The sequence below is a fragment of the Phyllostomus hastatus genome, unplaced genomic scaffold (genome assembly GCF_019186645.2).
Source record: "Phyllostomus hastatus isolate PE091 unplaced genomic scaffold, TTU_PhHast_1.1 phas_contig_196, whole genome shotgun sequence".
Classification (NCBI taxonomy): Eukaryota; Metazoa; Chordata; class Mammalia; order Chiroptera; family Phyllostomidae; genus Phyllostomus; species Phyllostomus hastatus.
Genome location: NW_025333709.1, coordinates 26,062,388 through 26,090,211, shown reverse-complemented (window position 1 = coordinate 26,090,211; position 27,824 = coordinate 26,062,388). Strand labels below are relative to the sequence as shown.

Sequence of the window (27,824 nt, the reverse complement as noted above, 5' to 3'; positions counted from 1 at the left end):
TTTGGGGGACTTTCTGTTTTCACAGCTCCAAGCCTAAGCCAGAGTTTACAGCTGTGATGAGAGAGGTGCCCCTTAGCTCCTGCTAGCCCAGTCTCACGCCCCCTCACACTGACCAGCCCGGGCCCGCACCAGGCACCGTGGGGAGTGGATGATGCACCTGTGCATTCACACAACCCCCCAAACACCACTCTCCCTCTAAGCCATTTACTTTCTAACAGGTGTCCACGACTTCCTGTCTCCCCTCACATCTAGTGCTTAGAAGCTGTGACGATCACACTCATCATGACATACAGAGGCCCCTGTCATCTGGCTCTAATCCCTGCTGAATATACCCCCTCCTATGTGAATTAGGAGTATGTTTTCTTCTCCACCTAATAAGTTTTCACCTCTTTCCCATTCATGTGAGAAAGCCTGGAGAATTCAAACTCCTAGAGTGTAGTTCCCCCATACTCCAGACACAGAGTACGCAGACTGCCCCTAACTGTGAACAGTCAGAAATGAAGGAGTTATACAGTTAGTGTCATGAGATCATGAGATGAATTTCTTTTTCTTGCAAAATTTCCATTCAGTTCCACTACCATTTTTACATCTGTTATGTGCTGCATACAGTGCTAGGTTCCAGACAAACTAGATGATTGACATATATTTTAAAAAAATAAAAAACACAATTGGACAAATTGTTCTATGATATGAATACTACAATAAAAATTTCTACCAGGACTAGTTTTCTTTTTAGTGCCTTTTACAATATGGCCAGTTAGTAATTCGGGTGCCTATGCACACATACCCAACACATGCACATTCATGCATATTCAAATATATACCATCAATATGACCAATCACTATTTTAAATATTATCTGAACCATTGAAATGGAAAAGAGTAGTAGTTTACCTACAACAACCTAAATCCATAATAGAGAAGTTTTGCGTCTAAACACGCATTGCAAAGGGAAATCTTTTTTAAAGCTACTTTCCTTTTTGTATCCCATGGAAAGGCCATCTGTATTTTATTTCTGCAGCCTCCATCCCCATGTAATAAGGCCCCTGATGCCTCTGGCAGCGCAGTACCCACAGATGCTGCCTCTGGAGGCGAGGAGAGCACCCACTCTTGGTTCCCTGGAATAACGCAGTTCTCTGACCTAGAAATGGTTGAACATTGCATTAGGTACCATATGCTGAGTATTGTTTTTAGGGCTTGCTATGTAAGTAGCTGTTTCCATTCCAGTAATAAACTTGGTGGTGAGTTTCTAGGAGGGTTGTAACCCTTGTGCAATTTTGGTACTTGGAAGATAATTTTTTTGCCATGTTTTAGTTCCTCCTCAGTTTAAAACTTTTTAAGAGCTTCACAAATTTCAGTTCAAAAAAGAATCAAGTAAGATCTCCTAAGTTTTTCTGTTAGGTTTTTCTCTCCCTTTTCATAATTTCTTTATTAGTCAGCAGAATATGACTCAATGGGGAATGGACTGATATTCCCAAGGAGAAATCTTAGGAAGTTTGTTGCAAAAGAAAGTGCAGCAGATCCGCACGCTAATGACCCTGATCTCTGAATAGTCCCCAGGAGCAGCCCTCGAGCTTAGCAAACACAGGGGCTCTGTCCACACTGAGTCACTGTGAAAACACTTCAGGATAATAAGGAGTTACTATATTCCTCCATGTTCTTTATTTTTTTCTAGATTTGCCTTCTTTTATTTGTTTATTAAAAAAATTAAAAGCACAGTTGGACAAATTGTTCTATGACATGAATACTACAATAAAAATTTCTGCTAGGAGGAGTTTTCTTTTTAGTGCCTTTTACAATATGACCAGTTAGTAATTCGGGCAATTAGTAATTGCCAGGTAGTAATTGCCTTTTAGAGAAATGGCAAGGGAAGGAGAAAGAGAAGGAGAGAAACATCAATGTGTGGTTGCCTTCCATGCGCCCCCCACTGGGGACCTGGCCCTCAACCCAGGCATGTGCCCTGACGGGGAATAGAACCAATGACCCTTTGGCTTGCAGGCTGGCACTCAGTCCACTGAGCCACACCAGCCAGAGCTAGATTCACCTTCTAAAGACAACTTTATAGTACCTTTTATGTTCACTGTGTAAGTTTTGGAGATAAGATTGTATCATCAGCATAATTTTTACTGTAGAAGATATTTTAAGTTTATTTATCTAAAATACAATACAGTAAGATAAATTATTATAGCCCTTTTGGCTACCTATAGAAAGTCCCTTAAAATGTTCCTTATTATGTGTCTATGTATATACCTGCATATATAATTTTTACCCATATTTCATTCAAAAAGGTGATTCATTTAGCTAATCTCATTGAAAGAGTGTGAAATGAGGCTCATATAATTTGGGCCAATCTATATATTTTTTAGCTTAAATGGTAAAAAAAAACCTTATAGTACTACATTCTAATGTTCACAGGGCCATGAGAGTTACTACATAGCAAATAAGGAAAGTAATGAGTAACATGTGCAGAAACTACAGCCAAAATAATATCTGAAAAGCACATTGCGCTCAGTGCACTGCTAGGTTGTATCGCAAAGGACCACCCCCTGTTTGTGGAGCCACGGGGAAGAAAACCAGACCTTTGCGCGCATGCTGGGTGCGTGGTCTTTTGCTACAGAGGCTCTGACTTCTCCTCGAAAATAGAGCAACAGTAGAAGAGAAGAGAGCTGTGAACAATTTAAATCCTAGTACAGATCCATGAGTGGTAAATATACATATATCTAGGGTAGAAAACAGTGCTTGTATGGTGTTTCAGGATTTTACTGGGCCATTGTGGGTATTTGTAAAATTAAGGTTTTAAATATTCTCAACCATGGATGTGTGGATTTGGACAGACATTTGGAAGAATTAACTTGCATGGTGAGGGTGTTCTAGGTCAGCAATTTTCAACTGGTGTGCCGCAAGAATTGTTAAAACAGGCAGTACCTGGCTACTTAGTCAGGAACACTTACCTCTTTTCCCTTGGATTGTCAAATTAAAAAAAAAAAAAAAAAAAGACAGCCAACACAACGATAGCTGTCCGATATGAATGAATAAAAATTATACCTATTTTTTGTCAGATCAGCAAGAAATCTGTTTTTTTGGTGTGCTGCAGGACTTTAGTGATTAGTTTGTATGTGTCTTGGGAGGAAAAGGTTGAAAATTGCTGTTCTAGACTATTATGGAAATTGTACAAATGTGGAAGCACGTGTACGAAAGAAAAGAAAATAAACTCTAATGAGTGAAATATGTGACCTTTTATGAGGTAGGAACAAAACAGTGGGAAGGAATATATTGTGGACCATTTTTAACATGGAGTTGTTAAAAAACTTTAATATATGCTATTTCTTTTTATATATATATTATTTATTTATATTTAGGGAGGGGAAAGGAGGGATAAAGAGAGAGAGAAAAACGTCAATGTGTGGTTGCTTCTCATGTGGCACCCACTGGGGACCTGGCCATCAATCAACCCAGGCATGTGCCCTTACTGGGAATCGAACCTATAGTGCTTTGGTTTGCAGCCCACGGTCAATCCACTGAGCTATGCCAGCCAGGGCCAATATGCTATTTCTTTTACCTGCAGTTAGCTTTCCTTGTCAGGGCCAAGTCAAATTCTAGCTCATCAATGTAAATTCTATGTCATCCAACATTATCAAGTACTACAAATTATATCAAAAATCTTTGTGCCACACTCATTTTTTGAGTCTTGTCATTTATTTTGCCATCTTGTAGCCCCTTTGTAGCAAGAAACAAGTTTTTAAATGGATGCTTTGAAAACATAGAGGATCATTTTAACTGACTTCGGCTTGGGTACCCAGAGCCCCCTTAAACCACATGTCTTCCTAAGGCATGCTGGCAGCTGCCCCCAGCACATCACGCCAGAGTGGGAAGGGCGCTTGTTAGTGCACCCCTGCCCTTGGCTTCTGCGGGCGGACAGGGTGTTCACCGGAAATCAGTGGGTGCTTCTTCCCTAATCTGTTTACTCCTGTGCTGCTTCTTAAAGTCATCCTCCCTTACTTAAATATGTCCTAAGTCTTCAAAATAATAATCTGGTCAAAACTGTTGCCAGGAAAACCAGGTATAAAGTCTAGAAAGACTTTTTGAGTTGCTGAAACATCTGCTGTGGAGTTTGGGGTGGGTGATGAATAAACTTGGGTGAAGGGCAGCATTACATTCTGGTCTTCACTTTAATGACAGCAGCCATGGATGGTAGGTACCTCATGAGGGAGGCTCCTACAACCAAAATATACAGAATTTCAAACACAGAGCCCTAGGCAAAGTAAGGTTCTTTGCCCTGCATCACACGCGTGTACATTTATATTTTGAGTTAATATTCAAAGTAGGTATATTTTATTTTTTATGAGTCCCCACTTAAATCTGACATCTATTTAGCATCCAGCTGCTACATCACACCCTTCAGATAACGAGGTTTCCTCTGTGTCTTGAGTCTTCTCCCAACCTGCTTGTCTCCTTTAACTTGATGACAGAAGCAGATGCCTTAGCGAGTAACAGGAGCGGTGTGATTGGGGGATGTCTCTCACCTCATCATCAGATTTTTTTTTTAAATAGACCTTGTTCTTGCCACAAGGATTTGTTTTCTGTTTTTAACACCTGAGTTAACCACACCCACAAGAGTTGGGGAAGATTTGCAGCCAGTTCTAAATTTGGGAGGATTGAAAATTGCAGTGTCCAGCAGAGAAAGCAGTGGTTGGTCATAGTAACCACGAAGAAAGAAAACAAAGTTTAATCCAGCTCTTTTCTAATGCTTCTTTAAACCACTAGCATTAGCTACGATGTGGAGATGGCTCCTTTGTGACACGTTCACTTAGGAAACAAATGCCACTGCTTTCTAACCCCACAGATGACACAACTTCACATGTGTTTACACTGTAGGGCTGTTAAATTGTGAAGAAAGTTCTATGAATGTTTCCAAATGAGCCTCTCTTTTCATGCCCATTTCCCATTTGTTTTTTTACTCCATTTAAGTATCGACCTTTACTTGAATGTCATCTACACTCCAGGTCTACAACATTGGCCTAGAGCTAGTAGGGTTACCAGTTTATTTAGCCTGTTAAGAAAAATTAAATAAAATGTGAAAATGACATGAAAATTGGTTCAAAGAAAAACAGGGGCTAACAGTGAAAAAGCCCGTCCATGCGTGGGCTGACACTCATCCGTCCTACTGTGTTCACAGTTGTGTCACTTCGCACGATTGCCAGGCTCGGAAAGGAACTCCAAAGAAACATTGAAAATGGGTCTTTCGTATAGCAGCCTTTTACTGAGCACCTGTTTTGGATCACCACTAGGTACACAAAATGAGGGGACTGGTTCACTCTGCGCGCAACTCAGAGCCTTAGGTGATGATTCTCAAACTTGAAATAAAACCCAGAGCTGCTCCGGCTGAAGGAAGCCTTTCTGAAGGACCTCGGGGCCTATTGAAAGTGGGTATCTGTGCTGAGTGTCCACTGCTAGGGGTTCGTCCAAAGAAATAATCCAGGAAGTGAGCAAGATGTTGACTCTTTCAGAGTAATGATCTTCGTTTTTAAACAGAATAGTAAATGATGTACCAGATGTTCTGGGGGATGTTCTGAGACACCTACTCCATTTGATAAAGAATTTAGCTCTGAGTTCTTTTTTCTTGTTCACAAATATTCTTTGTTAGTTGTTTCTCAGTATTTAATTACTATCTTCATAGTTTCCCGAGCCAGTTCACTTCTTTCTTTCTCCTAAATCGCCAAGGCAGAGTACATAATGTATTCAGTGCAATGATGCACCCTGTCTTTGAACCCTTCTGTCGTTGTGGGGTTTATTTCTTAAGAGTCTGTGATAAGTTGATCCAAAGTTAATACCAAGGATGATTTTAGTATGGGCTCTGCTGTTCTCTGTCCCTGATCCACGTTTACGCAGAAGGTTGTTTGGTTCTAGTTGGCCGTTAGTCAGTAGATATGAAAGAAAATTGAGGCGCGTGAACTACGTAACCAAGCGTTTGGTGTTTACTGTGGTTGATTGGCCATGGTGTCTGAGAACAGGTCAAGAGGTTAGCCAATTTCCTACTGATAATTTAAGTAGAGTTTTATGTAGTTTTAAATGTGTATTACACTGCCTGTGATCAGCTTTCAGTGGCTCAAAGCTTTTGATTTCCATAAATGGTATGGGCTTTAGTTAGTATTTGGACTATGGTTCCACAGCCTGTCTGACTTTTTTCATTCAAAAGTGAAAAATTAGCAATGCTGATGTTGTTAGGAAGTAATAGAGTTTCTGAACTCAAATGTTATTTCTCTAACAAGTTAATGCAAACTTGCTAAAAACAATAAACTAATACTGGTAAACCGGTACACCAGTGCTTAACAAGGTATCGTAGCTTTGGTTTGCCTCCTAGAGGTTTGCTTCTAAGACTTCAGTGTTATTTATTTCCCTTGAAGTGGCATCCAGGTTCACAGAGGACCAAACATTTGCAAACCTAAGACTTTAACATAATTGTTCTTCATAGAATTACATATTCATTTGGCTCTCCTGCTTCTTATGTCCTTCAAGACAATTGACATTTCAGAATGCCTCCCCCCCCCAAAAAAAAACAGAGCTAATTGATCACTTGCTCTAATCGAAGGGTTTCTCCTCTTCAAAAATCTGAAGTCGTTGAGATGGTCAAGAAACAAGTCAAAGTCATAACGCTCGCGATCGGCGATGGAGCCAACGACGTGAGCATGATCCAGACGGCACACGTGGGTGTCGGCATCAGCGGTAACGAAGGCCTCCAGGCAGCCAATTCTTCCGATTACTCCATAGCTCAGGTACAGCATCATTTCTGCAAAGCCCACCAGTCGTGCCAGTCAGCTGACATGCAGCAAAGGAAAATACTGACATTTCCCACTCTTGTTTTAGTTCAAGTATTTGAAGAATTTACTGATGGTTCATGGTGCCTGGAACTACAACAGAGTCTCCAAGTGCATTTTGTACTGCTTCTACAAGAACATAGTCCTCTACATCATCGAGGTAATAGCAGGTTAAGTTTTAATTCCTTGCTACTTGCATAGATATGTAAGGAAATTTTCTTTATGAAGACATGTTCTCATCTTAATCCATTCGCCCACTTTGTATAACTTCCAAACATGTTACAGGGGTGTCCAACCCGCAGCCCACAGACCGCATGTGGCCCAGGATGACCAGGAATGCGACCCAACACAAAATCGTAAATTTACTTAAAACGATAACAGATTTTTTTGTTTTTGTTAGTGTTTGTGTATTGAATGTGTGGCCCAGACACATCAGAAGGTTGGACACTCCTGGAAGAAAAGGTTGTCAGCCACAGAGAATAATTAATGTTTAAGTTCTGGCTAAAAAAGGGATATTGCTTTGGTAAGAAATGTTGACTTAGAATTGCTAATGAAATATTGTTTTCCATTTTAAAAAGACTATAAACTATATAGAATTTTTATGAAGCTCAAAAACATACAGGAGAAAATAATATACTGTTTAGGGATACGTACACAGAAGTTGTATTTTAAGAGAAAATGAAGGGACTGATAGACATAAAACTGAGGATAGCCGTTCTATGGGGGGAGGGGCGCAGGGGGAGCAAAAGCAGAATCAGAAAGGCTACATCAGCAGTTTTTTTAGTATTGATCATCTTGTAGTTCTTATTACGTTTCAAACTTAGGTATTTGTATATATAAGTATCCTTTGCTACTGATATGTTTTGGTTTCTGAGTTTGGTTGGTAGCAAGAGGTTAGATAACAAGGAATTAATCTAAAAATTACCAGAATATTTAGTTCCTGTGTCTGGGTAGCAAGATATTCCAAATTCTATCTTATATATCAAATATCTTTTTTAAGTGAAAACTTAACCTGGGTCAGGAATAGCGCTTCCAAAGGGGTGTATTTTGTCCTACAGTGGTGCACACAGCACCCAGTGGGTGCCGGGCGCCAGGCTCCATTCAGCAGTCACAGAGTAAATCAAGCCTGTTGCCTGTTCTCTAGGTGCTTGCCAATAGAGATACAATGCAAGCCACGGGCATAATTTTAAATTTTCTAGAAGCCACATTAGTAGCAAGTAAAAATGAAAGCCCAAATTAATTTTTAAATGATATTTTATTTAATTCAGTATATTCGGTATTATCATTTCAACATAAATCACTATAAAGTTCTTAATGTGTTCTTTATCATCAGAAGGAGTATTTGTAATATACTTAAGCTCTGCGTGTTATCAGTTTCATGCTCCTCTTGCGGCTCCTCGGAGCATGCAGGTGGGCTCTCCGTAGCTTGTTAAGAAAACCCTCCACCGCCCCCCCTGCCAGAGGTACACGTGCCCAGGGCTTCCCTGCCGATGTCGTTTACACCGCCTCGGCTTCTAACCAGCTGGGTGTTCCCGCACATCTGTCAGAAGAGACACACTCTGACCGTTGCTGTATGAAAATAGCATCCCATACTTGACACCAGAGAAGTAACACTGTAAACAAACAGAAAAGAAATCTAGATTTCACATGTGCCCTGTTGGCAGGTTAGCTGGAACTGCTGTGTGTTTGGTTCCACTGTTCTCTGTGCCTCTGTCTCTTTGCTTATCTCTTTGTCAGATCTCTGACTGGGCACAGTTGTTATCGTGAGTCAGCTTGTAAACTGAAACTTCGTTTTCAGGTGTGCAGGCAGTGTTATTGATTAGTCACTAAAAATCTATAACTAGGTTACAACCCATTAGGTAAAATAATAAAATACTTGGAAACACCAACAGGACAATCTGTAAACTTATTGTTCACTGCACTGATTTGGCCTGTACTGGTCTGTGTTTTGAAGCAAAATGTACCTCCAAAATAGCTTATGAGATCCAAAATATATTATTTTTGTATATATAAAAGATAATATAATATTTATATATAATATAATAATTATTTATTATATGTATTATAATATATAATATATTTGTGTGTATAAATGTATATTATTTTTTGTATATATAAATTTGTGATCTTTTTCCTGAAATAATTACTTTTGATTACCAGTCTCCAATGTAGTTACTTGCTTTTCTAATTATACTTTTTCTCTTTCAAAATAATGTCTATTTATATACTTTATTTTCATATAGTTTTGAACATACTGGGACTTTAAAGCCATGGGTAACAATTAAGTCTGCTTACAAAAACTTAATTTTATAAAATGAAATAAAAGTACTCAATTCAACTTTTTTAATCTAGATCATTGACAACCAGCAGTGAAGTGGATAAGACTAATGTACTAATAGTGGAAATAAAATACATTAAACTCAAATGGAAAACTGACTCTGTACTCTCCATTCCATCCAGTGTTATACAATTTGTGGTGGATTAGCTCTAAATTTCACTTGGCTTTCCCTTTAAAGCCCCTTCATATTTAACACTGACCAAATTCTTTAAATGCTGAAAAAGAAGTTAAGTCCTACACTCTATTGGAAAACTCTTTTTTTTCAGTTATTTTTCTTTTAGCACTTTAAGGAAATGTACTTTGAATAGAATTCAACTATCTTGGAACCAAATTGACCTTTTCCATCAATTCCCAGATACCCAACGTGGGCCAGCTAAAACAAGCCCTGCAGATGTTAATGGCTCATGTCAATACTGGGAATGAATAGACAGAAAACACATCACTGAATGTCCCTAGTGAGGACAACTGCCAGTCTCCGGTCTCCCCTTTCAGTGTTTTGTGCTGATCAGGCGTGGGAGCAGAGGAGTCGCTGACTGTGTGTAAGCTGCTGTTTAATATGCAGAAATGCTCCATCAGGAAACTGTGTGTAAAGCTTTCGCGGCCACGCCTCTGCTGGGACTCGGACCTCTGGAAATAATACCAGGAGGGGCAGGTCTGAAGTTGCTTTGCTAATAAAGGAATAGTCTGGAACACTATGGGTTTTACAGATTATCTGTGAAAACTGCTTTTCCCATTGCCGTGTTGCCAGGAATGCCACTCTGTGGCTACTTCGTGGCCATAAATTACAGCCAAACAAATAAATACAGATTTGGCAGGTGGCTGAATAAGACGCCTGCTTAACGGTGGCCGCCCAGCAGCCGCTTTAGGTGCACATTGATATGACTGGCTCTTTCTAGCGTAGTTTGTATCCAATTTCTTTGAGACAGCTGACTCCTTCCTACCAAAATAAGATTTTTTTTCTTTTAAATGATTGGTTGCATTCAGATTTTCTGGTAAGATCCCAAAACAATGTGGTGTTTCTAATTTCTAGAAGCTTTGATTCAAGTCAATGAGGTGATATCTTTCCCACACATTGTGCTGGGGTGTGGGTTTCCTGTGAATTTAAATAGTATAGATACCTCTCCAGAGGAACTGATGTCTTCTTTCTGCATCTCTGGTTTTGGCTGAGTCAGAGGAGGGGCTTTTATGTATTTATAGTAGTGTACGTGTTGTTTTATTTAGTGCAAGATGTCTTTCCAATATACCTTTTAACTACAAATTCAGACTAACTTGAAATCAGCCTTCTGGTAGACTTCATTGTTAAAGACCTTCTGTTTTTGAATGTCAAAATGTTTGCAGGAAGGTATAAGGTACTATGTTGGAAGGTGTCTCCTTCTTTAAAAAAAGAATTAGAATACTACCTTTTTTAAAATGCAGGAAGAAAATTTCTAAAAAGTACTCATCTTTCAGTAGGAAAAATAAAAAGGTAAAAATGTATTTATTGCCACCCATTTAAAAGTTTCTGCATTTCTGTCATAAAGCAGTAAATTCATGCATTTTTAAAATAAACTATGAAAAACAAACATGGTTTATTTGCAAATTACTTGGAGTTTGAAACTTTTTGTAAATAGTCATAGATTAAGGGAGGCTCTTTAATTCCAAGCTCATAGTAGCACATTTGAATCAGTGCCTCTGGTTTTTTTACGAAGAAGCTGGGAGATTGTTCACATTTGTGAATATTACTCACACGCAATAAATTTATTAACATAAATTTTTCCATTATTCAGTAATGATGATTGCAGTTGCCTTGAGCTGAGGCACACCCATTAGACTAATTTGCTGTGCACCTAACTTCGGCTTTCTTCAGACCAACAAAGATTAGACTGCGTTTTTATGACTAATGAGGCCATAATTGAAAATTTGGGTTTAAAAAGTCCTTATATTTCCATCATACCCTAGGAAACCCCTGAGAGTTTCTTCGAGTGTAATACTACAGCAGACCACAGGCACCTTCAGAGAGAACATGACCATCACTCAGAGCATCACAAATGTGTATTTACATAATCCACATCTCACAAAGGCCAGACGTGAAAACCCAATAGCAAGTCTGTCTTGTCAATTTATGTATATTTAACACTTAAAAAAAAAAAGAGTAAAGTCAGCAGCACCACCCTAAAGAATAAATTTAAGTTCACACGAAGATGCTGAATTCTTTTCAAGTTTGCATGCACAAATGAATGATGTGGCTCCTTGTTTAGGACAAATGTTCAAATTTTTTCTGTAAATGTATGTGGCAAAGCAAGCAACAACATCAGATTTGTCTCCAGTTTCTGTGCTTTTGTTATTATGGTTGTGCATGTGTGTTACAACCCTAACACAATTTGGGCTTATTTTTCATGTGCTACTGCTACTTTGTTTTTGTTTTTGTTTTTTTCATCGCATGAAGTAAACATTCATTTGTTTATCCATGCTCAGTCATTCCTTTCCGCTATAAAAAGGAGAAAGATCAATGTGGGTGCAGAAACTGTTCATGGGGAGGCCCGCCTGGGTACATATTGATAAATGGTGAATTTGTAGCAATTCATGCTTCCATAATGAGGTTAAATGAAACGTGAAGTGTAGCGAAGTCCCTGCAACTCCAATTCAAAAATTCACTTGACGGGCATGTCGAGCCTGCTTTCCTCTAAACAGGTTTTTTGTTGTTTTTGATGTTTTGGTTTTGTGTTTGTGTTTATGTAATCTCATTGCTGGGCCAGCTTTTTGCTCTTCCAGGTCAATGTGATTTTAATTACATTTTAAATAATGTAGGAATTATTGATTTACTAATATCACTCTAAGCTACCATTTGCCTTAAACATATTGGGTAAAATCTCTCTATATTCCCTCTTAATTTTGTATCCAACATTAAGATTCGGTTTTTAAGAGAATTACAAAATATATAACATTATGCTCTATAAAAATCTATTTTTATCAAAGCATAAATCTGTTATAAAATATTTTAACATATAAATTTATATTTCATATTCTGATGGCTGTAATTATCAAGAACTATTTTAAAAGTCCATATACTTTGACCCATTAATTCTACTTTTAAGATTTCATCCTGAAAAAAAAAAAACCACAGAAGCAAACGAACAAAAACAAAGAGGCACCAAGGACATTTTTGGAGGTGGTGTTATGTCTGTCATCTTGATTATGGTGACGGTTTCACAGGCACACATATATATTCAAACTCGCCAAGGTGTATACATTAAATGTGTGTGGTTTTTTGTATACCAATTATATTTCAATAAAGCTGCCTTTTATTAAATAAAAGAACTCATTCTAGAGAAATAGAAATGTGTGGGACTTCTGTATACGAATATTCAGTTCAGAATTATATATAATAGCAAAAACTGCAACTGAGCTAAATATCCAGACATAGTTATAGCCCTCTATAGATATCATACATCCATTCACATCATGTTAAAGGCTACGTAACAACTTAAGAAAATGTGTGTTACGTGATGTTAAGAGGCAGGGAAGCAGGACACGGCACGATCCACATCCAGCAGGTTTCCTGTCAGGTCAGTTTCTGAACTTGTATAAATGAACTATATGACTACCGTTAACACAGAAGAAAAAAATGATGATGGTATTATTGCCGGAAGTTATTTTACGTTCTAAATAAACATGTGTTATTTTATAATAAAAAAAAACAATAATCTTCAAATAACTATCAGGACATATTTTAAAAGGGAAATAAAGTTCTAAAAATTTAATGGCATAAAACATAGTCCCTGAAGGGCCTTTTAAAAAATGAGATTATATTTAAACTTTCTAAACCTATGATTGCCTAGTGATGTTGTTGTTTTTTTTATTCAACAAGTGGAACCAATTTTGACTTAAATAACAAGATCCTTCATGAAAGCTTCCTTCAAATTAAAAAGTAAAGCAAAGAAATGCCATTTTCCAGACAGGCATGCACATATTAGGCTGTTATGCAGTGTTGAGTACACAACAAATTCAACACAATGCACTCGTTTCTGTGTGTTCTAATTGGGGGGTTTTGGGGCTTTCTTTCTAGATCTGGTTCGCCTTCGTTAATGGCTTTTCGGGACAGATCCTCTTTGAGAGATGGTGTATAGGTCTTTATAATGTGGTAAGTTTGGGACCTGCAGCTTTTCCTGTTTTACCCAGCACTTTGGGATGAAGGTTCACCCTCCCTCCGGCTGCTTGATGTAATGACCTGTGTGTGCCCTTCAGATGTTCACAGCAATGCCTCCCTTAACTCTCGGGATCTTTGAGAGATCGTGCAGGAAAGAGAACATGCTGAAGTATCCCGAATTGTACAAAACATCTCAGAACGCCCTGGACTTCAACACCAAGGTAGGGTTCGATGTCCCGGTGCATGTGGGCACAGGGGTCTCGCTTTACTGCTCTGATCGCTTGGGGCATCTGGTCCTCTTCCAAAGTAAAAGAAGCAGCTCCAGGGTGTCGACCCTGGCAAGGCAGATTTGCCTAAGGTTCAGATACAGACTGATAAAATATTGGTGCATTTTGTTATAAAATGAAAATGTAACCACGATTCACTGGGATTCGCCAGGCAGCAGGAAACTGGGTCTGACAGACAGCCGGGAGTGTCTTTGTGGCCCTGACTTGACTGTCTGTCTTGGCAGCGCTGTGGGGAAGTGGCCACCGTTCACAGGGGTCAGTCATCCAAGACAGGCAGGGACGGTCTTTACATGTGCACGGTGGCTCAGGGCGACAGAGCGTTCTCTGTTACTTCGCAGTTGTGGGAACTGACTTTGTCCTTATTAGAATACTAAATTGTTTGTACTGAACATTAAAAACTATAGTCTCTGAAACATAACTCACTTAGTCAGCATTCTCAGTATTTCCAGGCCATAAAATTTAAAATACAAGATCAAATACCCACCATTTTATCTACAATCGTGTTCTGGGTTTACATCCGGCCTCATGTGGCACGGGCTGTTGTTACGTCCTGATCCGTGGGGTTGGTTCATCCCAGCAACAGAAACTGCTCACTTTCCGCACAGCTTCCTTTTCTGAAAGTGTTCCCAGTCGCATTTTCTAGTAATTCTGGTTTCAGATTAGTATGAGGAAAAAAACTTCTAATTTTCTAACAGCCGAAATAGATGCCATTGGGAAACTATAATAAAAGTAACAAATATAATACATCTTCCCTGAATTTTTCCTATTTAATATAGTCTATGTTTGTTAGCATGTCGGTAATAATTATATGTGACCTCGATTCAGTGTTTTGAATTTAGGACAGTTAGTGTAGGATACTTTAAATATTTATTAATTTTTAAAGCTCTTGAAGGACATTTCCTCTCAGGATACCAAGAGAATAAAATGAAACAGGTGTTGCGGTGCCTCTAACCTCATGCCATAAATGTCAGTGTTGAGTGTACGGCCAGGATGTTACTCACCTTCTGAGATCAAGTCTTCATGAACGCGCTGTGCATGCACGTCCAGGTGTGCGCATATGCACGACTTCGAGGCATTATTTTAAATCCCTGAATTTGGTTAATTAAAAGAAAACGAAGCATTCTTGGACTTAGACCATTGGTTCTGAAAAGTATTTCTATTAGTCTCTTAAAACTATTGCTATTTATGATATGCAATGTCTATGCTTCTATTTTTTAATGTTTTCATTCTGGATGTTTTAAACTTATTTATGAAACCCAATTTGTATTAAATTCCACCACCTTGCCATCATGTTTTCCATTACCTATGGTGGGTATTTCCAAATGGCAGGCCACAGTGGTCTGTGAGCCGAGGAGGTGACCTGAGAGCCAGGAATGATCCAGACGTGCTGGTGTACTAACAGTAACTCTCGATGACCTAGACTGTTGTATCAACCTCAGCCCCAGGTCCTGAAACTACTGTGACTTAGGCACCACAGTGCTCTCTAGAGAGTTAACTTCTCAGCCGCAAACTTGGCCATGGGACTCTCGCTTATCACCACAGCTTCTCACAGGATTACTCAAAGCCAGTCCTAGAAAGGCACATCCTTTCATGCCCTTTGCACGTCGCAGTGTCGACATGGTTTTGTGGCCAGGGAGAAAGTGTAGCAGGTAGTATAGTTTTAATGCGGATGCATCCATCCTTGCAGACTTTACTATTTTGTTGTTGTTGTTGTTCATAAAGTATCTCACTGCTATCAGAGCCCATGCATCACCAAAAATCAGCAGATCAGTCCAAATAGACTACACAGGGCTGGGCAAAATGAGATTCACAGTTGTGAGTCCGCTGGAGATTTTTCTTGTTGTATTTATCTTATCGTTTATCTTCCTCTATATGAATAGCTGTAACCTACTTTTGCCCACCCCACTACTTTGGTATCTATTTCAGTATTTATATATGCAGGGGCTGCCCACCATTTTTTAAATAGGGTGTATGGATCTTTCTAATGATTTCAGTGAAAATTCTTTGATTAAATCCCATGGAAGTATTTTAAAATTCAGGGACAAATGGCTACAAAATGCAGAGTTGTACACCCAGCGGTTGCTGTGGGTCCCCAGTGGAGAGGCATTGTCACCCTGAATGACGATGATTACGTTTGTTATGGTAAAAAGGGTCGGAGGTTCGGAGGTCATGACAGGGGTTAAAGGATTAGCATGTGACAATAAGTAGCGGTCAGGAAAATGGAAAAGTAGAACTAATTTTTCTTGCACCCACCTGTGCTTTCTGTCAAATAAAAACTTGTGGTAATGACATAGTGAGGGGAAGAGACAAAGGTTAATGAGTAACACAAGTTCAAATGTGTAATGTATTGGAGCGTAAATTGGATCATACAATCCAGTGTGGCTGTGTGAACTAACAAAGGAGATTGAGATCACAGTGGAAAATTTTGGGAGGCAGGCAACTTAATTTCTGTTGTTTGAACAGCTTAAAACTATTAATACATGACAGTTTTATTTAGCATAAGTTTTGTTTGCAAGAATCACTTTTAAATGACAAACTGCAACTGTTCAAAGGGCCATAAGAATTCTAAAATGTTCCTATAAATTAATCCTTCATATTCAGGTTACAAAGCAAAAGAAAGTGCCAGTGGTGCTTGCTCTCTTGCTCTTAAAATACAATTGATGTCGAAAGGAATAACTATTAAATGATATTATAATTGTGCAAAGTTTGATGTTGACAGGCGTTAAAAATTATGAAAGCCTTTTATAAATTCAGTTATATTTTTACTTAGTACAGTGCTTTACTAGGGAATGATACAATTTAAATGTAATACCAGCTAGTTTTAGTATATAATATGTGACTATATATACATAAACACACACATATATGGAGAGAGAGAAAGAATACGAATGCATTATATCCTTACCATCAAAAAGTGTATACTTCTACAGCACATGAGAAAGAGAAAGTAAGGATATCACCCAGTGCGATCTTTCCAAAAGTCTCTTCTTCTGATATTATGAAAATAGTCCCAGTCAAAAGAATTCCAGGATCTGCATTATCTTACACTTTTTTTCTTCTTTAGCAGAATTTTAAATGTTTAATGCTTGGTTTTAAAAGGTAGAAAAAAATGTCAGTGAAGCTGGAAAAACATTTTGAGAAACATAAAAATGAATAAATGACCCATGAAGGTCTAAGAGGCAGAAAGTGCCTGTCAGCTCTATGAATTCACAGTGGTGGCCCAACGGAGGCGCGTTTTGTGAATCTAGCTCCCGGATAAAAAGAAAGGTCAGAGTTCACGGAGCTAGTTGATCGCAAGTGGTTCTCATGGATTTTTGTTTTCCCTCAGGTTTTCTGGGTTCATTGTTTAAATGGCCTCTTCCACTCAGTTATTCTGTTTTGGTTTCCACTAAAAGCCCTTCAGTATGGTAAGTAGAAAGGATATGAATGCTAAGAGATGACTTTTTACTTTTTTTAGAAAAATAATTCATTGTCGATATATGTTAAAAGTTATGGCAGTGTTTCATTATATGGTATTCCTTAACCTAAAATACATGCATCCAAAAGTCATACGCACTTTGAAGATTTTTATTATTCCTTTGGGAGCCAAGTGATTTAATATATGCAAAGCCTTTCTTCTCTACTTCTCATGTTTTCCCAACTTGCAGAGAATTAAATTTTAGGGCTTTTTTGGTCCTGTGTTGATGTATTGTTTGAAGAAAATAGTGCTAATATTTTATTACACCTATGAGGCTTGTATCACGCTCTCTATACTGAACCTAATCAGACATGCTGATATTTTCAAGTAGACGGGAGCTGCTGTCTTGAATGAGTGTTTCAATCTGTTTTTATGTTCATCTTGGAGCGTAAGCTTTTTCTCTGCTTCTTTTAAGGAAGTGGTGTTATTCTGTCAGTTTTGAAAGGTAGGATCATGGTGAATTTCCTATATACATAAAAATGATTAAGTAGCCACTTTAGAAAAAGACTCTGCGATGCTTAAGCTGGTGCTGCTAGCAGACCTTGCCTTAAGATTCTGAGGAAGACAGCCGACCATCCGGTGCCTCTGCTCCGGAACTATAGTGATTAAAAACTCCACCCAAGAATTTGTCAGCTCCTTGATGGTACAGACCATGCCTCCCTGACTGTGAGTTAATGATTGCCCACAGGAGACAGGGCGGACCTTGCGTCCTTGCCCACCTACAGTCGATTCTCCTCAGGCAGCCAAAGTGGTCCTTGTGATAAGTGCATCTGACCAGGTGCCTCTGTCCTCAAAAACCCACACACTGCCCTGCCTGGGTGGTTCATTTGGTTGGAGCATTGTCCTGTACACCAAAAGGTTGCAGGTTCAAATCCCGGAAGGGCACATACCTAGGCTGCAGGTTCCATCCCCGGTCAGGGAGTGTACAGGAGGCAAACAATCTCTCTCCCATCAATAAACATATCCTCGGGTGAGGACTTTTTAAAACACCCACAGACTTCTATCACACTGAGAACAGAATCCATAGCCCCAACCTTGGCTGGCTCCTCCATCTGACTGCCCCCCACGGTCCCCCTCCCTGTTCCCCCTGCTGGCCCCCGTGCACTTCCTCACTCTGCACCCTGACAGCCCTGCCGGCTCACCCCCTCACTCCCCAGGTCTGTGCTCAGAGAGGCCGTCTCAGGTCCCCTTTATCCAAAAGAGCCACCAACACTGTCCTCACTGCTTCTGTCCCTCCATCCCCTTGTCGTCTTGTATCTCCTTCACGATACTTGTCTAGCAAGGTCTGATATCTCTGCTTATTTCTTATTGTCTTCCTCCTCTGTTAGAACGAGAGCTCCAGAGAGTTGGGAAGCTGTTCATTTAGTGTCCTGTTGTAGGTACGGTACTTAAACCAGAGCCCGGCTCTGTGTAGACACTCAGAACATCACAACGAGTTAGTTAGCGAGAGCCTGCGACAGAAGGTGGCAGTTTCGTGTCCTCATCAGATTTTTTTTTATTATTTTATTGACGTCAGAGATTTTTATCTCGTGCCTTTATTCATTGCTTTGCCAGTACAGAAGTAAATACCACTCATTTTTTAGGCCATGGAAATAAGTGTGGCAAGAAATCTGATTAAAGTATAGAATACTGACTCCACAGGCGAGGAGAACCACAATGGGATTTTTTTTTCTTGACATACAATTCACATACCATAAAATTCACCTTTTCAAATTACATGATTCAGTGGTTTTTAGTATATTCACAGAATAGTGCAAATATCACCACTATCTAATGCCAGAACATTTTCATCACTCCATAAAGGAAACCCCATACCCATTAGCAGTCACTTCCCACTTCTCCCCACCCTCCCCCAAGGCCCCGGTAACCACTACTTTTTATCTCTGTGGAGTTTTCTGCCCTAGGCCTTTCATATAAATGGAAGCATGTGATGTGTGGCCTTGGTCTACCCATGTTGCAGCGTGACTCAGTACTTCATTCCTCTTTGTGGCTGAAAAACATTCCATTCGACGGCTCTATCGTGTTTTGTTACCCAGTTACCGGTTGATGGAGAGTTGGATTACTTTTTGGAGCTATGGGATATTGAAAGCCAGGGTACAATTTAGGATTCCTTGACCTTAGACAAGTTCTCCAGTTAAAGTTTATTTTTTCAAGTAAGCTTACTTATTCACATACTTCAGCAGTTCTCAAAGTACAGTCTGTAGACCCTTGGGAATACCGAAGACCTTTGGGTGGTCCAATAGGTCCATGAGGTCCATAAAGTCAGAATTTCATAGCTTCACATTTTTTATATTATCAAGACATTATTCATCTTTTTCACTGCTGACACAAGAGCAGTGGTGAGTAAAACTGCTGGTATTTTGGCACAACAGATGCCAATGTACTCACAGTTGTCATACTCCTCATTGCCAAGTACCCACACTTAAAAAGCCACTAAAAAGGTCAGTTTCACTTTAAGAGTACTCTGGAAGATACTCTAAAACTAGTACTTTTATTAAGTCTCTACACTTCGTACCTATCTGATTCATATTCTGTGTGACAACATGGGAAGTACGCCTGAAGCACTTCCACTGGGTACCAAAGTGCCACAGTGTGTCAGGGTCAAGAGCCTTGTGGACCCTTGGAGCTGTGAGCTGGGGTTCCAGTGTCATGCAGGGTAAAAGATCCATGCTGAGTGCCAAGTGGACCAATGCACTTTAATGTAAGAGACTACCCAACATCCACCCTGCAACTAACCTTTAAGGAACTGTCTCTACCTCTTTAAGAAACTGCCTGTTGAGTTTTGATCTGCTACCAAAGAAGGCCCAATTATTGGAAAAGATTGCTAAAATACTCCCCGCCTTTATAACTATCTCACTGGGAAGTTAGATTTCCCTTATATTTTCAGAAAAACAATGAGAATTTGGTTGAGTTCTATTAAACCAGATACTAAAGAGATTTTTTAAATGTAAAACCATGCCTATTTTTTCCTTTTTTTCATTTTGGAAAATAATTATTTTTCATAAAATTTATTATTCATAGTACGATTTATTGGGTTAGTTACTGTTATTTTTAAACATATCAGTACATATTTTTAAACATTCTGTCTTAATTTCTAATTTGGTAACTATAGCTAGAAATTTCATAAACAAAGCTTTTGGGCACCCTCAATAATTTTTAAGGCTCTTAAGGGTCAAGAGACCAGAAAATATGAGAATGAATGATTCACCTGAATCATCCATATGCTATACCTGACAAACCCAAAAGGAGGCTTTTTTTTCCCTCAATGTGATTTTGAAATGCATTTCTGTTTTCCTTGTGATGAACCAATGGTGATTAGAAGGCTTAGTTGGGCCCAACTATGATTATTTTTGATAACTTGCTTACATTGGCTGAGGGAGCTAACCAAAGTAATCAGCAGAGGTAATCAAGATATTTTCAGTTATTTTAGAGATTTCTGAGTTTGTTGATTTTTTTAATGGAAATTTGCAGATTAATTGCAAACGTTTGCAAGTTCGTCTGCAACATACCCACAAGACGTAGCACAGCAGACCCTACGCCCATAATCAGGGCATCCCCCCATAGAGAAAGGTGGTCTCCTGGATGTCTGGGCTCCTGACAGGCAGCCTCTTTGACCTGAACGCTTTAGAGAGGGACGGGTCGCATTCTGGAACATCCGCCATGTGCCAGGCATCCTGCTTGGTCCTTTACATATGTCACCTCATTTTAACCAAAAAGGCCTGATAGGTAGGGAGTCTCACCCCATATTTCACGTGAAGAAACCGAGTTCCACGGAGACTGAATATGAATTACCCAGGAGGACCCAAGAGGACAGAACCAAACTTTGTGCCTCCGACGCCCACCCGTCTCACCTTTCTCTCCCAGCACTCCTCTCCCTGAATCAGCCCCCACTGCAGTCTAACGTGTTGTGTTCTTACATATCAGGCTTTGAATAAATACTATCGACTGTGTGTATGTATCAAATATTGTTACACATACTATGGGTTTTAAAGTGTTCGGTGATACCAATGAATTATTCAGTTATTTTTTTTATTTTAATGTGATTTTTTTTACATCAGTACTAGTGCTTTTACACGTGAGCTACCACTCCCTTCATCTAAAGCCACGTTCATCCGTTACTACTGGAATTACGAAATACCTATGCTATCGCCCTAAATTGAGCGAGATCCTCTGAGAGCCGTACGCCTGGAATCATGTGGTGCCCCTCAGCTGTCTGTGGGTTGCTCTTATGAGTCCCTTTGGTCCAATGCCAAAACTTTATCAAGAGATAATAAGAAGGCCCCCTGAGCCCCTTGTTGGCGTTGTGATCAGAGCTCTCTGCTGAGGGCTCAGAGGCCTCCCCCGTCTCAGCGCTCAGAGCATCGAGCCTGACTTGAACAGTCAGTTTCATTTTTCCCTAATCTCACGGACCCTGAGGGCTGGTTAGTAAGTCAGGTTCCCTTCTTCATATTGGCTACTGGAAATGTGTTTTTAACGTGTGACCCCGATTTCTAGTAACTTTGTGAGACTCCTTACAATATTTTTTAGCCTTATTTCTAGCTCCGTCGTGTGTCCCTTAGCTTCCTTTGTTGATTCACTACTTCTGCGTTGATTTACCTTTAAAAGGATTCTCAAGGGAACGCTTCCTTTTTTAAATATATTTTATTGATTATGCTATTACAGTTGTCCCATCTGTTGCTCCCCTTTATTCCCCTCTGCCCTGTACCCCACCCCCACCATCATCCCCCGACCTTAGTTCATGTCCGTGGGTCATACATATAAGTTCTTTGGCTTCTACATTTCCTATACTATTCTTAGCCTCCCCCTGTCTACTTTCTACCTACCATTTATGCTTCTTATTCCCTGTACCTTTGCCCCCATTCTGCTCCTCCCCCTCCCCACTGATAATGCTCCATGTGATCTCCATTACTGTGATTCTGTTCCTGTTTTAGTTGTTTGCTTAGTTCATTTTTGTTTTTTTAGGTTCAGTTGTTGATAGTCGTGAGTTGTCATTTTATTGTTTGTATTTCTGATCTTTTTCTTAAACAAGTCTCTTTAATATTTCATGTAATAAGAGCTTGGTGATGATGAACTCCTTTACCTTGACCTTTTCTGGGTAGTAGTTTATCTGCCCTCCCATTCTAAACAATAGCTTTAGATGATAGAGTTATCAATCTTGCATATAGGCTCTTGCCCTTCATGACTTCGAATACTTCTTTCCAGCCCAGTGAAGGGAACTCTTTCATTTTCTCTTCTAACGTGCCTCTCTTTCTTTGCATGCAGGTACCGTGTTTGGAAACGGGAAAACCTCGGATTATCTGCTATTGGGAAACTTTGTTTACACTGTGAGTGCAGGACACTTGCCTAGTTTGCATGTAAAGTGAAATCCATTTGTATGTGCTCATTTTATTTTCAGATTTAAATGCATGCATTTCTGGATTTAAGAGTTGGTTGCGCTTCACTTTAAGAATAAAATGAGATGTTTTGATTAGTAAGAGATTATTATATACTAGCTTATCAGACTGTCATTTAGGTTCACTGGCTTTATAGGACTCTGGTTGCTATTGTTTTCATTATTCCCTCTTTACTCATATTACCCCCTCTTTGCCCTGTTCTCTTCCTTCTCCCTGTCCCCTCAGTTTTATTGTACTGTCCTTGTTAACACTTTTATGCTTTTACTATTATTCATGGATTATTCTAGAGTCTCGTGATAACTATAATGGGAAAGAAGTCTCCACTCTTTGGGGACATTTCACCAACATCACATTCCCATCGCTGCAAACTACGCAACGTGCCCAGAGTTCCCTTCACTGCTAACAGTGTTTGAAATTTCATTAATAATAAATAGATGATAATAGTAGATGCTAAGCACTGTTCTTGGTGTTTTATACTCAAATCCCAATAGGGGGTCTTATCAATCCCAGCTTACAGATGAAAGAGCTGAGACACAGAGATGTCGAGTAACTTACCTTGTTCCTTAACCAAAACCACTAATAAATGATGGAGGCTTAAGCCGAAATGGTCTGACTCCAGGCCAAGTCTACTTAACCATTAGCTGTCCTATGGAAAAGAGGGAGGTCTGTTAAACCTGGTTCCCTTACTTCAGAATGAGTAGCACAGTCACCGACAGTGATGAGTGGGTGTTTACATCATATAACAAGCTCTTATATCCTGCTCCGAGGAGTTTCAAATAAGTAGGGTTACAAACTAAGTCAAAGTAAGTGTTTAGGTTTCTAAATATCCAGTTATATTACTTTTAGAATTTTCTTTAAAATTCAGAAACTAGGGGCCCTAAATATTAAAGATGATACAAACAAAATTAAAGCAAGCTTTAAAACACAAGTTCCTACAGATGTCGCCTCCATCACCATTCCTGAAGTGTCCAAAAGCAGGCAGACACATGCCCCAGACCGCACGGATGGACTGGAAGGCTGTGGGGGAGGCGGGATGTGGTGCTACCCAATGAGCAGCAGTTCTGGTCAGTCACGATCATACCATTCAGCCGCCAGCTAGTTCACTCAATTCTTTGCTTGTTACACGTTCAAGGTTCTGTGAACAATCTAGTTCAATCATCTACTTCAGAGATACCTGTTCCTTATAAATATCACTTTCAGTCATTCTACAAACTATCATTATTTACTTAAAAATAACATTTTCCCTTCTGTTGCAGTTTGTGGTGATAACTGTGTGTTTGAAAGCTGGATTGGAAACATCTTATTGGACATGGGTAAGCGTGTCTCTAATTGCAACCAAGAAATATCACGTTTACTTATATGTTATTGACACTTTTTTGTAGTTTGTATTCTGACCCTATGGATCCTTTAACCCTAGTTCATTCTAGAGGTTGATAATTGCGGTGGGCCAGGGATGGAGGAGGTAGAACCAGGGATTCTAGTTTGGAAACACTGAGTAAAGCAAGTTTATTTGCCAGAAGACTTCTTAGACCCCAGAAAGGGGAGAAGCTTTTAAACTTTCTGGCAAGGAAGCTTTTCTTTGTAGAATGTGTCACGAGACGGGCATTTGGAAGAAAACCCATTGCAAAATGATTCCGGAGATTAATAATAATATTAGCAAAAGATTTGTCCTCAGACAGTTGTAAATATCCAGTATAGATAAAGCAAGTTCCATTTTAGATACCTTTGTGTTGAAGTATATTCACATCCAGGTAGAGAGACCTAGTAAACAGGGAAGGAGGGAAGGAAGGAAGAGAGGGAGGGAGGGAGGGAGGGAGGGAGGGAGGGAGGGAGGGAGGGAGGGAGGAGAAAAGAAAATTTAAGTTTGATACTCAGGGGAAAGACTGGCACTAAAAATTTGGATTTGACTGCTGTGAGTATACACATAGTATTCACACAAGTGTCTGACACCTTTCAGGGAGAACATGCCCAGAAAAAATCAAGGAGGCCCAAAGCTGGTAGGAGATTACAAAAATAAGAGTAGAAGAAGAGAGACCCACCAACAGAGGTAGAGAAAGACCAGTCCCAAATGCCAGCACCACAAGCATCGTAACTGTTATGCAAAGAGATTAGCACTTAATGAAAGATCCAGTTAAAACAGAGGCCAAATTATTTGGAAATGCCCATAGATAATATTTTATGGATGTAGTAAAAAATTAATAAGGGAATTTGTGAAAGCTTTATTCGTGTCTGTGTACTCCGTCTACCTGAAAGTCATTTGACTCCAATTCCCTTCCTTCACAGTTCAGCCACATAGCGATCTGGGGCAGCATCGCACTCTGGGTGGTGTTTTTTGGAATCTACTCATCTCTGTGGCCCGCTGTTCCGATGGCCCCTGACATGTCAGGAGAGGTAATGCACCCTAATAATTCACCATGCCACAAGCCTTAAACATTAGTATTCATTAATGAACCTGAATTGTTCGGCTTGGATTTATCGTAAAACAGAGCATTTGACCATTTAAAAGCTATTCTTAAATTCCGCAGTTGTAATAAATCTTGAGGGAATATTTTAAACTTGGACACTTTACTTAAATCGGACTTAGCCTATCGTAAACATCATGAGGACAATAAAATATGGTTGTCAGAAGTGTGAATCATGTTACAAATATCCATATAGAAAATGCCGTTTTAAAATTAGAGCATAAATCCACAAATACATTTTGCATGAGAGATTTGGGGAAATGGTAGGCTTATGTCTGTGGGACAGTCTATCATTTCTTCTGTTATCTCTGATTCTAAAGAAAAGTCGGCTGTCATTAGATTAAATGCACTTTTAGGGTTGTCTTAATGACATCAGTTTGGTTTCCATGTTGAAAGAGTGAGGGCATCTGACATTTCAGCCTTATCGTCGTCCATTTTCAGTCCTGCCTTTCAGCTTCTTGTTGCACTAGTAGGAATTGAGTTATTAGGTGTTCATGGGGGAATGTCACGAGATCGCCTTTCCTTCAGAAGAGATTCCAGCAGTAGGAGGGTTTATGATTTCAATTGCAGGAAATTTGACATAAAATGTATAAAAGAAAATGTGGAAAACATTTCAGGATTTCCTGTGACCTCACAGTAACTTGCAAATCAAGGTAACGTGAGCCCCTTCACCGTACATTGTTTTCCCAAAGTCACAGGAAACCTTCCCAGTGGTTTCATGCATTTGTGGCCCCTAAGTGCTGCCGGAGCACCTTTCACTTTTGACAGTCTGGTTTGTAGATCATGTTCGTGAAATTTTATCTGACAGCATCCTGCTTTTTATAAATTAGCAGAATGCAGACACATTAAAAAATTTTTTTCATGGTTAAATTTATTAGAGAGACATTATATACTATTACAGCAAAACCAGGCATATCAAAGAGCATGCACTTCCTTCCACCAAAAGCAAAGGCTTCTACTGGAACCTGTGCTATGAACTCTAGAAAATTGACGGCACGTATTTTGAGAACAGAGAAAAGAATGTGCATGCATCTCCTTCTCACCTTGGTTTCTGAGTCCACTTGTCCTGAAGAAATAAAATCAAAGACTGTATGTGCCACTTGAAAACTCCAGTTCTATTCTTTCTTTTTATTTGATGTGCTCTGTCTCTTTGGACCTGCTGTTTCCTCGAGGTCAATTCCAACTTAATATCTTTTTATTGGCCTAATTTTATCTCATTTTGTGATGTTTTATCTTCAAAATGGATGACACAAAAGATTTTGAGATCCAGATGGTTTAAGCAACTGTAGCCAATAGCTTCAATGACAAGAATGGAGTTTTTGTCCACCTACTTCTATGACAAGTGTGAAGTTTGATTGGCTTTTTGCCAACCAAATATAATTCTACCCACGCCTATAGAGAATTCCCAGTATTAACCAAACACAAAACTTAATCTCATCTCTTGAGATTTGTGGTGTTGCTGTGTTTAATTCGGAGGGAATGAATGTCCGTATTCCATCACGTTTCTCTTCATGTCACATACAGAGGGGAGTGCTAACAGGGGTTCTTTTCCTCAGTATTTTATTACTACTGATACTTTGAATATAATGTTTAAATAGTTTGCTCCACTGAAAATGTGAAAATAGATTAATCAGCATTAGGCTTGACTAGCTTGTCCAAAATGTGTCTGTTTGATTTATTCAAAGAAAAGAATAATGCTTGCAATTTATGTAGTTCTTTTTAGTGCTTGAAAAGCATTTTGATATATATGTGTGTGTATGTGAATGAGTCTCACAGTAACTGCAGAAAAAGAGGGTGGTGAGAATGCCACTCGAATTCTCAGGGGTAGCTATTCCACATTCACTGTTTCCTGGGCACTGGAGTAAAAGGTCCCCAAAAAGGTTTATAGCAATACTCAATTTTTGAACACTTTTCTTATATGTAGAGAATCACTAGTTCTGTTACAATCCCTTAGGTTCATATTTTTCTAATCTTAAAACTATATTTTAATCAAAAGTATAGTTACATGCATACATATATGTACATATATGTGAAGAATTTATTTATATTTGTGTGTGTGTGTGTGTATAATTGTCCAACCATCTTGAATAAAATTTGGTGATTCATCTGTTAACTTCCATGGCAAGTACCATTGTAATACATTTATTGCACATATAGTATCTATTACATATTATGTATTATATACAGTATAGTACTATTATAATATGTGTACTACATATACAATAATATAATTTATATTGCCCTGGCTGGTGTGGCTCAGTAGATTGAGTGCCAGCCTGAGAACCAAAAGGTCACCAGTTCAGGCCACATACCTGGGCTGTGGGCCAGGTCTCCAGTTGGGAGCATGTATGAGACAACCAGTTGATGTATCTCTTGCACATTGACGTTACTCTCCTTGTCGTTCTCCCTCTCTTCCCCGCTCTCTAAAAATAAATAAATAAAATCTTTAAAATAATAATAAGATATAGTCTATATAGCAACAAATGTATTCATGCAATAATACGAAGATGAATATAAATATTAGCATTTCTTGACTTGACAGGCTCCCCACAGAGCCTTGCAGCTTTTACTCACGGTGAGGTCAAGAGCCGTGGGAGGGAACTGAGAGAGAGGTCTCATGGTCTGACTTAGGTGTTCGCAGCAGGACCCTCACTGCTGTGTAGGGAACACTTGTGAGGGTGTCCCAATAACCAGGTGGGAGATTCTGAACCTACTTTGCAGGCAGTGAAGCCGAAAGGATTTGTCGGCAGACTGGCGGTGAGGAGTGAGAGGACGGGTCAAGGCAGACTCCATGGCTTCAGCCACAGACATCATTAGATATGCTTGTCCTCAACACTCTGCATCCCACAGCAAACTGGTTGTTATCACCCTGTTACAGATGAGAAAACGTACACAGAGAAGTGAGGGACCTCGCGGACATCCCCCTAACACTAAGTGACAGGCGAGA

At 39.4% G+C, this 27,824-nt stretch overlaps 1 protein-coding gene across 3 annotated transcripts in view; it reads left to right on the top strand.

Annotated features, from left to right (window-relative positions):
• The window catches only part of ATP8A1 (ATPase phospholipid transporting 8A1), a 216,519-nt gene that overhangs the window by 161,590 nt on the left and 27,105 nt on the right, over positions 1–27,824 (top strand). For all 3 annotated transcript variants that reach the window (XM_045834000.1, XM_045833999.1, XM_045834001.1), the window contains 8 exons: positions 6,589–6,772; positions 6,864–6,974; positions 13,198–13,272; positions 13,377–13,499; positions 16,894–16,972; positions 22,285–22,346; positions 23,672–23,728; positions 24,699–24,806. In XM_045834000.1, coding sequence (XP_045689956.1) covers positions 6,589–6,772; positions 6,864–6,974; positions 13,198–13,272; positions 13,377–13,499; positions 16,894–16,972; positions 22,285–22,346; positions 23,672–23,728; positions 24,699–24,806 — 799 coding nt within the window. The remainder of the gene's footprint in view (positions 1–6,588; positions 6,773–6,863; positions 6,975–13,197; positions 13,273–13,376; positions 13,500–16,893; positions 16,973–22,284; positions 22,347–23,671; positions 23,729–24,698; positions 24,807–27,824) is intronic.